General features: G+C 38.3%; 1 protein-coding gene across 1 annotated transcript; it reads right to left on the bottom strand.

Annotated features, from left to right (window-relative positions):
- Positions 1 to 708: 708 nt before the first annotated feature.
- Positions 709 to 16163, bottom strand: LOC127427622 (PR domain zinc finger protein 2-like). Its single transcript, XM_051675303.1, has 7 exons — positions 16049 to 16163; positions 15525 to 15628; positions 14104 to 14256; positions 12446 to 12572; positions 8145 to 8258; positions 3334 to 7957; positions 709 to 3235 (listed from the first exon to the last, which is right to left on the bottom strand). The coding sequence occupies exons 1-7, from the start codon at positions 16161 to 16163 to the stop codon at positions 3223 to 3225; spliced, it is 5250 nt and encodes a 1749-aa protein (XP_051531263.1). The 3' UTR covers positions 709 to 3222.
- Between the last annotated feature and the right edge of the window lie 567 nt (positions 16164 to 16730).

Below are 16730 nucleotides of genomic sequence, written 5' to 3'. Positions count from 1 at the left end.
AAGGAAGCAATATTTCAGAAGGGTAAAGTGTGATGGAGTATTAAAAATAAAACAGAATTTGACAGCAGATCTGAGGTTAAAGGTGTAGTCCACCCAAAAATTTAGTTATAGCAGAATATGTAAGCTGCTCTTTTCCAGTTTGGATATTCTTCTAAATATCTCTAGGTGTGGAATGATTTGAGGTCAATTAAATGATGACTTTTGGGGTGAACGAACCCTTGAAACCTGCTGTTAATATAATCTTTAAAGTAATAATGAAAGCTTTACATTTAGAAAGGCACAGGTTGCTTCTAATTTAAAGATACATTGATAGGAATTTGACTTATTTTAATTATTAGGTTTAATAACCTTCTTGCAAAATTATCATGCAGAGCAAGGTCACATTCCTCCCGAGTAGTGCGCATATGCACATATTAGCTTCACTTTTCCATCCTAGTTTATGTTGAGCAGAGGCCGACTCAGAAGTTGCATGGGGCTGCTTTTTTATTACTAGTGCTATGCCACCTTGCACAGCAATCAGGATTAAGTGTGGTGATATTTCATCCTGTCAGGCTGAGTATAGCATCATGTGCCTCTTTTCTCCCATGCACAGCATGGAGAAACCATAAACCACAGCACTGGCCCACGAAGGAACTATAAAGAACAGCGCCATGAATGGGGGGGAAGCATAAACAAGATGTTCTTTCTCCACTACATAAAGATCTATCCTGTGTATTGGAACAATTTGCACTCAATATTCAACTCTTCATTAGAATATTGGCAAGCCAGACACATCGCAACAGTACTTACAGCTACACAGAGTTTTTAGTCAGGTTTAACGTGCCTACAAGGTTTTCATTACATTGTAAAATGTTTTTTTTTTTGATGGTCAAATATTAGATTCTGATAGCCAGAATAAAACATCATATCTTACCAGTGAGATTGCATTCTTAATAGGACTAATGTAATATCACAAGACAGGTGATTTAAAGAAAACTTGAATACTGGATCCTAAGAAGATATGCAAATTGTGTATCACTGTACCAGATATACATTAGTTAAAGTCTGTAAACACTTATGATTGATGCTATATACAGAATCAAATCTAAATATTGACAACATTTGTGGCACAAAAGTGATTTTTTTAATTAGTGCCTCATTTCTGGATCTATTCTAAATTCAAACTAAAATCATATATTCATTTTGGAAAAAAAAAAAAAAATTTAATATATCAATTTGACCAATGCATTTTACATTTGTGAGCGTTATTATACATAATCACAAAACACGATCAACATTCTCATTCCCAAAAATATATCAATGCAGGACAGCAAGGACATACTTCAAGATGGACATTTTGAAAAGAAAAAAAAAAATCATCTTAAGAGTTCCTTGCTTAAACTTTAAGCATTCAGATGTTCTTTGTCCAGGTTGTGAAGTGGCAATGACACGGCATAGACAGAATTAGGAGAGAGGGATTATGCTATCCAAAGGCAGAAAACGCACCAGTTTGAACCTAGTCAGGAGGTAGACCACTAAGGATGTTAAGTCCAGTAAGATGCTCTATTTAAGCACAGGCCTTATCAATTTTGTGAAAATAATAAAAAATAAAAACATGTTGGAGTAATGCTTGGTTATCAAAGAGAGTTGAGTGCTTGTGGCAATAATAAGCTACTTATATTAATAACGCAACATTAACGGGGTTTTAACAGACTGGACGCAAATTTCTAAGGATGCCTCAGGTTGTGATGTAGGTGTGTATAATATAACAGATAATTAATGCTATGTTTAGACCGTTTTCAAGCAGGTGTCATCACTTCCTGTAAAATAACACCAAACTTTGATATTCACAAAAGGCAAATTAGTCTTAATAAAGTGCTTTACATTAGAATTCATCAGATTACTAATATTCTAACAATTCCATAAATTGGGTATTAATAATGCACTTACAATTGTTTTCATTAATATTTTTGCAAGTGCAGAAGATAGCTCTTCAATCAAAGTTGTAGTTTTCATGTAATTTTAATTGGCCAGCAGCCCTGCTGTAAATGCTGTAGATTACAAAAGGTACAGAGAAAAGAAAACAAAACAGCTTCAGGTTTTGGCTGTTACAGGTAAAGGTAGAACACCTTATACTGTACATACAGCAAACAGTTATCTCCCGCTCACTCTGACTGTATCAAACAGCTCAATTCATTTACTATGTCGACAAACAAAACAACAAAAAGTAAAATAAAGCAAAATATGAGAGCCTCATGTGATAAACATATCCTGTGGAGGATTCCATTTACTTAAATATACATATATACTTTTCTTCAAATAATTTCTCAGTAAAAGAGGAGCAGGTCAAAACGGGAGTATAGACAAGAGGATCGGTCAACTCATACTGTATACAGAGCACATGCATTAGGTGACCGTTGGATCCTAAACTCATTCATGATTGCCTTGTGCAATACCTTAAAAAAAAAAAAGGTTCACCCAAATGTCAAAGTTATCATTTACTCCCCGACATTTAATACAAACCCATCCGACTTCCACATTGGGAACACACACCGTGATAATGAACATCACGGACAGTCTCTTCAGAACAATGGCAGTGGATAGTGCATCACTTTAAAAGCTTAAAAAAGAAGACAAAAGTATCATTTAAAAAAAACAATGCAAATCGTGTCATATTTTAATTCTCTTAAAGGCATACAATATGATTTGGTGAGAAACAATATCGGTTTCAGAAAGCAGAGCACATGATGCACAAGTCACATGGGCTACTTTTATGATACTTTTGGATCCTTTTTAAGCTTTAAAGTGAGTCACCATCAATTGACATTCGATTAAAAAGACAGATTGAGAGATCTTTTTATGTTCCCCTTAAGACAAAGAAGTCGTGTTTGAACAGGAGGGGGAGTAAACAATTTTCATTTTGGGCTGAACTATTCCTTTACCAAAACCAAAGGGTCAACAGTGATAAACCAAGTGATGTTACGCTTGATATAGATTTATTTATAAATCTTCAGTCCATTCTGGGGGTGTTACACATCCAAAGGATTATTAATAAAAGTGCATTGAGCGGATAATTCCACTGGGCCAAAGTAAAACAGGAGAAGGCAGAAAACTCTTGGCCGCCCTGAACATTCTGGCTCCAATCAAGTTAATCCAATTTAGCTGAATGAACTTCCCCTTCCAGTCACTGGTGGGAAAAGCAAAGCGATCCTTCGGAGAACATGGACTTCTAGCTGGCTAACTTCAACAGAAACTCCTAAAATAAACACAAAAGGAACAAAAAATATGTCAGAACCATAAACATATTGTGTCAATACATGTGAATGCTAACATTGCCCATTAAGTGAAACCTACATTTCCTCAGACCCTAGTTCAAGGTTTAAGGAGTCTTCAGTCTTCACTTCCAAAGGAGCTGAAGCACTAGCCATCTGTAGACTGCGTGTGACTGGCCCACCTACCCTCTCCCGTGTCTTTACTGAAAAACGGTCCTCCTTCTTAGACTGTGCTGTTTTCACTGCAGCCTCCTTCACAACATCTTTAGGTCCACGTTGCATTTTCGCCAGAGGCCGTATTGAAGGGTCATCAGTAAGAACAGGAGTTATGAAGGTTTGTGGGTCACTGCTCTTTTTGCTTTTTTTACTTTGGGTGGCTGTGTTGTCTGCATTCGAGCCTGGCCTCTTGGTACGTACCTGAGGAGCTTTTCCTTTACTTGCTGGTGGAACCTCACTCTCCCCTGGCTCAGAGCTACGGGCTCTGGTTTTCCCCAAGGGCTTTGAGCTTGTTCCAGAGCCTGTCTCTTGTATGACTTCAGAGTCAGTGGCTCTACTTCGTAGATTCATATTTTTGTCTTGAAGTGTCAGTGCACCTTTTTTCAATTTCTTGGTGGCAGGTCTTTGTGGACAGCTGCGAGCGATGTGCTTGGCGAGGCTGGCTGGGTACGTGAACTCTCGACTACAATATGGGCACGAATGAACCTCATGGGTCACTTCCTCCTTTACCTGGGTTGTCGATTTCTTTGCTGTGGCGGCAGATTTGTTCTTCTGAGATATGGCTTTCTGGACCAGCTGGTTTTTCTTCTTATTCAGGGCTGTTAACTTTGTTTTGGATGAAATATCTTGGTTAAAGTTAAGCCTTTTAGGCTGACCCATTCTACGAAACGCATTCTGACCAGCGGCAGCACCTGTGGTGGTTAGGAAGCCATTGGGAGACTGCTTCACAATCTGTTTGAGAGGAATGGGATTCTTTTTAGGGGTGTAGCGTTTCTTATCACTAGCATTAGCACAAACTAATATGTGTTTGTGCAGTTCAGGCATGTTGTCAAAGCTGTTTCCACACTTTGTGCACCGGATTGCAGTACTAAATGTTTGGGGGATGTTGTGTGTAGTGAAATGAGTAGCTGAGGCAACTGCGCCATCAGGTGTTCGGTTGTGGTAGGGGAAAGGTGGAGGCTTAAAACTGGGGTAGTGTTGATTGATGCCAAGCCGTACATCTGGTCCTTTCTGTTTACCAGCCTCAGACGCCATAATCTTTATTGTAGTGTACAGTTCTTCTGTAGGGTCCTCATGGGCATCTTCTTTGCCTTCTGCCTTAGTGTCACTATTGTTATGCTCCTCAGAAGAATCTTGAGAGGGGGCTCCAGCAGTTGAGTCATCAACAGTGTCATTGAAATGTTTCTCCATATTTGCCTGATCAGGATCGGTGTAATTCTGAAGTCTGAGCTTCCCATTTTCAACAGCAGTGTGAGTGCAATTCTGACTTGGATGTAGGTCACTTTGATGTTGCTGGAGATTGCAGAGGAAGGCGAACTCCTTTGAACAAATAGAGCAAATATAAATTCTTCCCACTCCGTGAAGAGAGGAGCGGTGCTCAAGGAGTGCAGTAGCATTACCAAATAACTGCACACAAAACTCACACTTAAAAGGCCACTCTGATGCATGCTCTATTATATGGCCACTAAGGTCTTTGATGGAGCGAAATGGCCCTTTGCAAACATTACACACAAAACTCTTGACAAACGTCTCTCGCTCTGGTGTCTCAATTTCATCAGAACTTCGGGCTGGAGTTCCAGGAGAAGCTGATGCGGAAATATCACCCCCATTCCCTGTGACCTCAACTGGCTCTTCTTTTTTCCCTGTATCCTCTACTAGCAAGTCACTATCGACTGCTAATGATTTCTGAGAAAGCTGCAATTCGCTGTGCAAGGAGGCTGAGGGGGATTCCTTTTTGAGAGTTGATTGTACTGTAGAATGAGAAGACTTTGATTTGTGTTGCTCTTCAGTTTTAATATCAAGATCTTCAGGGAGAGTTCCTTCACAGGAACTGCTTTGGCTTGTTTCAGAAACAGTACCCCAGTCTAAGTGAGAACAATCTGCTTGATCTGCATTTCTTAACAAACGAGGCTTAGAATCATGGGTTGAGCCCTCAAGTATTGTTTCAGACTTTGAAGATGAATCTGCTTCACAATGTCTTTTCGTATCCTGAGGCGGTGCAGATGTTGCAGGGTGTAACTGCTCAGCAGTTTGGTCTGATTCATTAATATTGGGATTTAATGTATCATGGCATGACTCTGTTAATGTTGCTGCATCTGGCACTTCCTCTAGACTATGCTCTACAGGCTTGGGGGACATTTCTGGGGACAACACAGGGACCGGGGAAAGCGATGGGGTGTCTGACATACGAAAATGTTGCAAAGATAAAGGTGAAGGGATAGTGGGTAGGACAGGAGGAGGGGGTGTACATGATGCTATACTAGAGGAAGATGGAGAGGATGGATTAATAGTCATAGGGGTCAGAGAGGGAGGAGAGGTTGATTCACAAGGAAGGCGTTCTGAACCCGAACAGGGACTAGAAGGGGCGACGCACGTTGCACTCTCTGAAGGCGAAAGAGCATCAGGGCTTCCAAGGGTGTTTGAGCCCTCTTCTCCAGCTGAACTTAAGCCAGCGTATTCATTCATTAATACTTTCTCTAAAATGCTGGTATTGGGTTTCTTTCTCTTTGCATGAGGCAGTAGTGTTGCTGGGCTCGTCTTCACTTCATGCTCAATAGAACTTTTACGGCTCATACTTAAATCCAGCACAGCCTCTCCAGAACCTCTGCTTACACTACTGTCAATTTTAGTAAATGAATTCGAAAGGTCAAGAGGCTGCTGATTACAAGAATTCCCCCCACTTCTTGAGGGAGACCATTCTTTTTCTGCCAGGCTCATGGTATCACCATGATCTTTGCTAGATAAACTCCAGGCATGCGTACTATAATGGCTTTCGATCTTTGGCACCTTTAGAGAACATGAAACCTCAGTTACACTGCTTAGGCCATTGTTTCTTTGTGAAGGGCTATTCTGTAGGGTTGTGGGAGGGGAGGCGGTTCTTCTTTTAAACCTACCTTGAACCGCAGGCAGTGAAGTAACAGAAAGTGGGGTGGTCAATCTATGGCAATCTGTAATTAGACCTATGGCTGTTTTCTGACCGTCTTGGGCCTGCAGTAGTTGTTTGAGTTTTGGAGAGAGATAAACTGATTTCTCCTTTTGAAAAGCTACCATTTCTGTCGACTGGGAGAATATGTTTCCTACCAACAAAGACGACTGAGAGGAAGGGGAGGACAGGGAAGAAGAAGAAGAGGAAACCGTTTCTGCCTCCACTTTCACTGCAGGAAGCAATGGGGGTGTGGCAGTTCGTCTTCTAGAAACTGACTGACCTGTACATGACATTTCTTTCACTGGACAAGTCCGTGTTTCAACTTTCAGAGCATGACTTATTTGTTTTGGATTTAGAATGAGAGCATCAAGGCCAAACATCGCTGCCGTGTTTGAATCAACCTCTATGACCTCACAGTTGCTCACTGTGCTAGTGGACGGAAGCTTTCCATCTATGTAATGGCTGAGATTTTCAGAAATGTTGTTAGAGATATCAACCATACACTCCTCTCTCTCGCCCTCATCCTCCGTGTCTACACTGGGCACATAAATAGGTGGTGGACTGGCACTTGGTGACTCTTCCTGATGCAAAATAGGCTGTCCTTGTTCATGCTGCTGTGGTTGTAGTTGTTGTTGCTGGGAAGAGCCATCCTGCAAGAGCATACCTTTCCTCCGAACACCTTTTGGCATAAGATGCCGCTCGTGGATTCTGCGCTGGTGTCTGCGCATGTTGGTGTGTGTGCCGAAAGCCTTGTTACAGTACTTACAAGGATGAAGCTCTTTTGACTCTCCATTTTCATCCAATATAAAAGGTCGGTCAGAATCAGCACCAGGCTCTTTTTTTAAACTGTCAGAGCTTTGCCGAGGTGGTCCATTCTGTGTGCTTATAACGACTGCATGGCTTGGAGACGACACGCCGCTAGAGGTAGCAGAATCATTGGGTGTAGAGGGACTGTGGAGAAACGCCATTCCAGTGAGTGATCCAGGCCTATTTAATGCTTTACTCCCATTCTCATGTCTTCGCTCATGCCTGCGCCTGCTTACCTGAGAGCCAAAGGGCTTAGTACAGTACCTGCACTTAAAAGTATGAGTTTGATGGTTTGAAGTAGTGTGAATGTGAGTGTGGCGCTCCAGACCCTGTTTGGTGGAGAAATGACGCTCACAGTGCTGACAAGGGTAAGTTCCTTCCTGGGTGTCATCCTCAAAATCCCCTTCTGCCTCTAACTCAGGATTCGCTAAAGAGGATACACACTCCGTATCACATTTTGGACTCTTGGAGCTTTCTTCTGCATGACTGCCAGAATGTAGTTGCAGGTTAGATTTTTCATTCCCATCAACTGACTCTACCTCAGAGGGGTGCTGTGGGCTCTGATTTAACTGTAGCTGCTGCAGCGGTCCATCAGCCTCTGCATTGTCCTCATCCAATCCTTCCCTCTGGTTTATTTCTGTTGTAGTAGCAGCATGAGACTCCACAGGGTTTTCTCTCTCTGTGGAGGATGACTGGGAGGCTGGAGTCTCCTGTTGCAACTCTGATGGTGATGTGGGTCTTTCTTCTCCATTAAGCCCTGAAAAACAAGAAAAAATAGTACTGTGTACTAAATTCTGTGTTTAACTGCTCAAGAAATATAGAACTGACTACTGACCATAGTATATTATCATCTAAAAACACTAACTTTATTCAGTTCCACTACCAGTCTGTTGAACATAAAAATTGCTAAAAATACTTTTAAAGAGTGCAAGGACATAACCTACCTTCCTCTGAGTCCCGCATATCTGTGATTGAGGATTCAGTGGTACTCGAATTCTTCGGTTCAGAGAATCCGCCCAAATCAGCCTGTCTGGCTTTTTCTGACAGCTTCCTCCTTGCTTAGGGGAGAAAAAGACTATTTTAGTCAAGAAAATTTTCAACACTCAAAAATCACTTAGTAATAAAAACTACAAAAATTTAAAATTGCAAAACATCCATTTTTGTATGAAAAAACCCAAAAACATTTAGCATACTGACTACAATAAAGAGCACCACCTGCAAGATCCAAAACAAAAGAACTATGTCATGGCCTTCTTTTCTAAACTTGCAGTTCACCACAAAACCATACTGACTATTAACAGCAGCACTGTACTAGGGTTTACTTGATACCAAAAATTTCTGCATTGTGCTGCCTCGGTATCAGTACTAAATTGATATCTCGATATAATAGATGGTAGGTAGACCAGTGAATATGAGTGATAGACTTCCATATCATGCAACACAAACATAACTATGTTATGTACAGGCAGATAAGGCCCATCTTTAAAAGCAGGATTATATAATTAACAATTATATATTAATAGAATGCAAAATATTTTGCCTAAACAAATGACCATTAGGAGGCGATGCATGTCTCCCATTTCCTATTTGCCTTTTCTAAATATAGTCTCCATAAATTACAGAACATAATTATTAAATATCGTAATTTAGCAAGAAAATAACAATCAACTTAGTTTGGCTTTCTATGTCATTATTCATATTTGTGTGTGTCCATTAGAGCAAAGACAACAGCATAAAATACCATTCATCCCTACATTACACATGACATAGCCTAAGCACAGAGTAAAATGTATAGGTGGTTGTTGTGGCTTTTTACGCTCAAGAGTAAGAATGTGTGTAAAATAATAAGACATTAAGTTTAGGACAAATTTGATACAAAGCCAAACTCTTCTTTTCTGGGATTAGCCTACAGACATTAAATGCTTCAACAGGGCATAGAAACAAGCTATCAGCTGGTGTCCTTGTGACAAAGTCATCCGAAAGCATCTTACACAAACCCTGATTTATAAAACTGACACATGCAACTAACTGGGTCATCTGGATTGTTGTCAAATACTTGTTCTCAAATATTCACATCCTACTCTCTTCTCAAGATGGCTGTTCCATTCCATAATTTCCATTTACACAACCATGAACGGTTTTAAATTTTTTCAATAAAGCACACATTTCAAACTGCACGGATTTTGTATTTAACCTCACAAACCTTGGTAAATAGTATACAACTGCCCTTAATACACACACACACGTGTGCACGCACACGCACACAGAGACATAAATTGATATCTGGCTCTTCTATTTTCATTTAGATGTGATAATTCTGATTCTAGCTTACAAAAAAAGAAAAACCCTAAAGCCACATTTGGACGGGATTGGTTTTAAATGGGGACGTGGGGTAATAATTACCAGAGCTTCTCCGTTATTTCTCACCTGTGCAAATCATTCATGTCGTTAATTTTGCTGGACTTTTTATGGAGTCTTTTACCAACTATAAAACACCCAGTAAAAAATACCTTACAATCCCATGTGACTTGACATGCTGTTAAAAAGCCAGTGAATCTCCACTTTCCAGCCTTTGAGCCCTTTAACTATCATTTATTTTAAAGTTATCCAAGTGCCTGGAGTGGATGTTGGTCAATGAGAAGACAGCAGAATATGTGGGCCTAAGACACGCTTCACAACTTCAGATAACCCTGGCTGTTGAGACTGCATTGATTTGGACTGGACTTTTTTCATAGTTTTTCTGCTGTCAAGTGTATATTTACCCATGTGAAAGTTTTTTTTTGTTGTAGTTGTTAGGAAAATAGGAAGATGCACAAGCATGTAATTTAGTGATATGAGCAGGGTGAATGGGAGAAATTGTGTTGAAGTTTGTATGTTGTTCGGACACTGCTTCATTGCGTTTCGGAACATATTTTCCAGCGGGACAAATAAAATTACATGCAAATGAGCTGTCCATATTTTAATTCAAGAGAGTAATATAGGATTACAGGTTTGCTATGTCACCAGTTCTGTTGTATTTTGCCAGACATTCCAATCAATTTCTTCAAATAATCCCAGATACAGTGTATGCTCACGTTTATTATTCCCTGCGTAATTAACCAGCACAGCTAAATACATTTTTCTGATGGGTCAAATACGTGTGATGGCAGTGTGTAAAGGCAGTAGACACACCCATCTCTGTGTCGATTGTAAACATTACAAACATCCACAGTAATAATTGCTTTACAGACATATGTCTGGAAATTAAATGAATCCCTTCCGAATAAGGCTTAAGCAACTTTACGCAACAGTCAATGCCATGTCAAGTATTTCAGCCAAACCAGATAGAAGACTTTACACATATTAGGGACGTGCACAAGTACTCGACTTATCGAATATTTGTTCTGTGCCAGCTAGTCGAATATTAAAAACGCTACTCAAACGGCGCAAATTGATTTTCCTTTTCGCATTTGCCTGCCGTGAGCAATGCTGAATTACACGGTTGCCCTTTGAATTGCTCAACAAATGTTGCAGTTTCAATTGAGTACACTGGGGGACACTGTGGTTGTCGTTGAAGTGTTGGATGAGAGAAGATAACATGGCGCCTGTGCTATTGAAATATTTTGATTCTTATTGAATTCTACTGTATTGGAATTCAATTCTTGTTGGAGTCATTTAAACCAATTGATGAGCATCTGCCTTTATGGTGGAAAACATGCGAAGTGCTGCGAGAAACTGGGAAGCTTATCAGACCATTACGCATGTAAGTGCGTTAAATCTCTGAACACCGACAGAGTGCATTAAAAAAAAAAAAAAAAAAAGCCAAATTTCAGCCACTTGCTTTTTTGAATAACATGTGAAATTATACAATTTGATAGCATGTAGACTCAAAGTTTATATATGTGTGTTACCTTAATGAAATCAGTATTCAATGAAATCGGGTGAGTGCAAATATTGTTTCCCCCATTTTTAATGCATATCCTGCATTTTATTTTTTTCCCAAAAGGAAAGCATAGTTTGTTGAAGCTATCTTATTTTTAAACATTTCTTGGTAACATTCGTCAATAAAAGAAAATTTACATTTCATGTATGTGTCATACTTGTTAATTCAAATTCAAGATAAAAATAACAAGTAATCAAGTACTCGTTTTTGTGGATTAGACTACTCGACTACAAAAGTCATTGAAAATGCCCATTCCCAATGCATATGTTAGGTTACAATTTACAACCACAAATTAAACACACATTCCAACCTTTCTATAGCATATTCTCCAGTTCTTAGAAAGTGTGACATGTCTAAATATATTCTAAAGATGTGCTTCTCGATCTTATGTTAAAATGTTCCTTTCAAAATACAATTAAATGAACTGCACCTCATTTAAATTCTTATGCAATCAGTTGCACGATCATAGAATATGTGAAAACAAATCTACCTTTAGGCTATTCAGTGCAGGGATCAGCAAATGCTCTTTTGCTTTTCTCAACATGGACAAGTTTGCATTGGGCCTCTGCCTGTTTCAGTCTTTAGTACATCAGCCTGGAGAAGACTTGAGAACTTTCCAGATCAGATAAATCCATTTTTACCAAATAACTCTTTTGCCAAATGTGTTTTAAAACAATAAATCTCCCAAAAATGTTTATCAAAATATGTCCAAGTTTGGAGATATCAAATCAACAAACAAACAGCACTGATCATGTAAAACATTGAGGCTTTGTGTGTTTATTTTATAGCTCAAGTCTCATTCAAACTGCTGCTTGAGTGAGGAGGGTCTAGAAGGTCATTATGGGCTGTGTCTCAAACCCTAGTGTCAATCTAGACAGCATTTTTTGGCATCGTTGGCGCGTTCGAACGTTCGAACCAAACGTTTTAAATATTTAGAATCGAACGGTCGAACTTACCGATGATGCTCACACATGCTTTCAAGGTGAGAAACTCACTAGTTTGAGACGCAGTCATGAAGTCTGCGAGACAGCTAAGTGACCTGTCCATCATCATGACCGACACGACCTCACATTTCACCTGACATTTCACCTTTAAACAAATCGATTTACACCAGAACATCATATTTCATGACTCTATTATACATGTTGATAAATACTCTTCGTTTGAAATGTGCGATTAGCCACCTGGCTAACTGGCGAGTTGAAGCTAGTGACTGCGAACACGTCCAAATTGCACAAACAAATATGTTCAGATTTAAATTAGATGTTTTTTTTATAGCCAAAGTACAACGTGCGACAGTAAAAGACTATGTTTTCATTTTACCTCGCTTTGCTCTGGGCGAACTCCTCTTGTTCAGGTTGCTAGTCCTTTCTTCCTCTAATGCAGCTGCTATCTCTGGATTGTCTTCCCCATTGTACCACACGAGAAGTTCTTCGTCCGGTCCAATTGGCTGATGGAGTAGAGACGGACCAATCAGAGACGAGCTTTTTGGCATGCCATAGGAGGAAATACCATCTATTCTAGGCCTTGACGCTCTGTCAGGCATTTATGAAGAGACCCCACAACAAACTAGTGTGAGACATCAAATGAAGAATGTTATATCACCTTAATTAAAGTTATAAAAAAAATCGTTGTATGTCTGTCAGATTTCGTAAGTGTAAAGGAGGAAGAGGAGTTAAACATAAATAAATAAATTAGTGGTAAATTAAGATACCATTTTAAATAATAGGAGAAATGTTGATGGAGTGACCCCAAAAGTATTTGGACACTTAAGTCACACTTAAAATGTATGAAAGCCACTGCATTAGAAAAAATAATTAAAAAAGTGCCACTTATTTTAAAGACAACACAAGCACGCTTTAAGATTAATACATTTTAAGTGTTCCCTCTCATGCTTAAAGGAATAGTTCACCCAAAAAAAAGAACATTCTCTCATCATTTACTCACCCTCATGCCATCCCAGATGTGTATGACTTTCTTTCTTCTGCTGAACACAAACAATTTTTTTAGAAGAATATATCAGCTCTATAGGTTCATACAATGCAAGTGAATGGTGACCACAACTTTTGAAGCTCCAATATATATATATATATATATATATATATATATATAGTGTGTGTGTGTGTGTGTGTGTGTGTGTGTGTGTGTGTGTGTGTGTGTGTAAATGCTTCAGAAGACATGGATTAAACTACTGGAGTCATATGGATTACTTTTATGCTGCCTTTATGTGCATTTTGGAGCTTCGAAGTTGCATGGAATGGACCTACAGAGCTGAAATATTCTTCTAAAAATCTTCATTTATGTTCAGCAGAAGACAGTAAGTTATAAACATCTGAGATGGCATGATGGTGAGTAAATGATGAGACTTTTCATTTTTTGGGTGACCTATTCTTTTAATGTGGAGATGAGCTCAGAACCCTATGACATCCTCGCAAATCCTTCCTACCAATCACAACTCAGACGAACGTGTCCGTCACACTCAGTGACGATGTTTCAACTTCAGAAGAATGAAATCGCCCCAAAAACAACAACAACAAAAAACACTTTCCACTTAATATTTAAAACATTTAAAATATGATTGTATTTTCCAAAATGTGTAGCACATACATATTTGTTAACATGTCACAATAAAATGTGTTTTAGTGTTTCATGACCCTAATTTTCACAAACATTTTATGGCAATCGTACATTTAATCAGAAAGTAGCAATCATGATAGCTTAAAGAATTGTTTGCAATTCCAACATTCTACCCATTTTTTATCATTAGTTTCAAACTAATGATAATGTATAGTAATGTACAATTTATGGTAATGGAGAATGTATCGTTTATTGTTCTCTCTTTCTTGATTTCTCTTCAGATCTAGAAACTGTCTGAATTTCAGTATCTGCTCCAGGCTTAAACTCTTTGCAATTATAATCAACATTGTGAAAGGATAATTTAATCCATTGCATCATATCTGAGGTCATAAAAATGAACTTACCCTTAACACTTTGTAGTAAATTGCTCTGTTGATCTCCAGTGGAAAAAGATTTTGCTCTTGAGAGGAGCGTGCCCAGTTCACATAGCGCAACCAATTTCCCTTCACTGGATCTGTGGCATCCACACACATCCACCCCCAGGTTGGAAAATAAACCTTATAATAGTGAAATAATATGCATTTAAATATAGATAAATTAAGAAATTAGTTCATCATTGAATTCCGACTTCCGGTTATTAGCTCGAACTTGAGTAGTTTGCTCTATTGCAGGGGCTAAACTGCAGGTCCGGGGACCCCCTAGGGGTGGGATGTGGGTGCTAGGGGGTCGGTGGAAAATTTCAGAGAAAGAAAAAAAAAAAGTGTCCATCAATGCAAAAAAGTACAAAACTATTTATACAGAATTTGACATTATTGCAATTTCAGTTTAATAAAAATGCTTCTGTTCAGGTTTATAAATTTAACTACTCAGTTACTGGGTTAAAAAAAGATACACTGTCAACATACTACAAAGCAGGCAAAATATTTTCTAGATAATTAGGGATACACCAATATGATACAGATTTGAGCAAAAAACTATAGGTCAATAAAGATATTTTGCCACTTCATCACCTTATTTTGTCTTCAGATCACTGATGTTTTGCTTAGGAATTATGATTTAAAAATGTACACAGAAGTACAAAACCTATTTTATTGTTCTAACAATAAATAATTTCCATTGAACATGGATTGGATCTGTTGAAAACATGACAGGTCAAAATATTAAGAGAGCCACAATGAAAGATAAAAACAAGATAAAAAGATTTTTTAAAAATTATAACATGGGGGACATTTTTTGCACTTCTGTTTTTGCAGTTATAAACAATAGAATTAACAGTTTACATATTATAGTAGAACATTACAAATTCAAATTATGAATTATTAAATTGGACATGCTTTACCTTTTCAGGTATTTCTTTATATAACACACAGAAAAATTATATTAAACTTAATACAGCACAATAAATATATGCAATTAATTATAAATAAACTATAATTTTTTGATATTGGCATTTACATGCTATACACATGAAAACGGCGATATGAAAAACCAGTGTTTGAAATTGGCGGTTATATCAATGGTTATAACCAATGGTTTCAATTTGGTCAATAATTGGTCGTCACATTGGTGCAACCCTACAGATAATATTTTAATCATTTCTTTTGGCTTTAGTACAATAAAAATATAACAGATAATTATTTAAATGGTCTTTTATAATATCACACTTCAAATTTCTTCATTTTTCTCTGGTCTTTATACACAAAAATATATAGTGACCTTTCTATGTTTTACGATTGAGTCCCACGCAAGGAAATTGTCATATATGGAGGTCCTTGGCCTTATAAAAGTTTGAAAACCCCTACTCTATTGGAGATCTATGACATACCTCCCACATGTAAACATTACTTGTCACTTGAGATCTCTTCTTTCGTTCTCCTACAAATGGCCCGAAACGTTCCCCTTTAGGTATTAGTCTAGATGCCCAGACACCTGTAGAAAGAGACAAAGCATATCAAAAGCAGTCCTATGTAAACCAAACACTTTGTATGGATTGGAAGCACAAGCTGTACTGTCATCCACTCATTTGGTGTTTTCAAAAACCACTTTGACAAATGAGTATGACTCCAATTCAGAATGAGCCACTGTATGATCTCCAGAGACTATAGCAAATTTTTTGAAGCATCCAGTATTAAACATTTAGGAATTGAATAAACTATTTTGAGTACTGTAAATGTATAACAAAGCTTGCATTTTCCTATGCAAGATACAAACTTGATACTGTGCCATCTGAGCTACTTTTACCTCGATTTACCATCTTGCAATTCAACATCAAGTAATATGTCATATCATACTGTCATCAACATAGTCATATAGAAATATCTTCAATTACTTGACATTGCTGTTACTCACCAATCCGATTTGGGTTGACAGCTGATGGTCTCAGCTTCATGCTGTTTGGCAGCCCTCTCCACACATGGACTGGGATGTCATCCAAGGTTTCATATGCTTCTCGAGGCAAAGCCATTACAGCCTTGGGGGAAAAAAAAAAAAAAAAAAAAAAAAAAACTTTACAATACACACCTCAACTTTAACCAGTACTTTAAAGGGATAGTTCATCCAAACATGAAGATTCCGACATAATTTACTCACCCTCCAAGTGCGTATGACTTACTTTCTTCCAGTAAACACAAAAGGAGATGTTAAGTGCAATGTTAGCCTACATATAAGTCACCATTCACTTTTATTGCATGGGGGAAAAGACACAATGCAAGTGAATGGTGACTGAGGCCAACATTCTGCATAACATCTCCTTTTGTGTTGCACAGAAGAAAGTCAGACAGGTTTGGAATAACGTGAGGGTGAGTAAATGATAACTATCCCTTTAAGAATGTGAAGGTGAGTCATCCACAAATGGCAATGAGTTAAGAGGTGTGGTTAGACTGTGCACACTATTTTAAGCCAATACACAGCAGTTAAAAGCTAGAGAGATAACAGGCACTTCACACTACTACAGGGATATAAGTACACTCTCAGTCACAGTATCTATTACAAAGGGCCTCACCATCATTACACACTGTGTGTAATTAACCAA

Source organism: Myxocyprinus asiaticus, chromosome 37 (assembly GCF_019703515.2).
Source record: "Myxocyprinus asiaticus isolate MX2 ecotype Aquarium Trade chromosome 37, UBuf_Myxa_2, whole genome shotgun sequence".
Taxonomy (NCBI): Eukaryota; Metazoa; Chordata; class Actinopteri; order Cypriniformes; family Catostomidae; genus Myxocyprinus; species Myxocyprinus asiaticus.
Note: the sequence above shows the minus strand (reverse complement) of the source record. Positions and strands in the feature narration are given on the sequence as shown.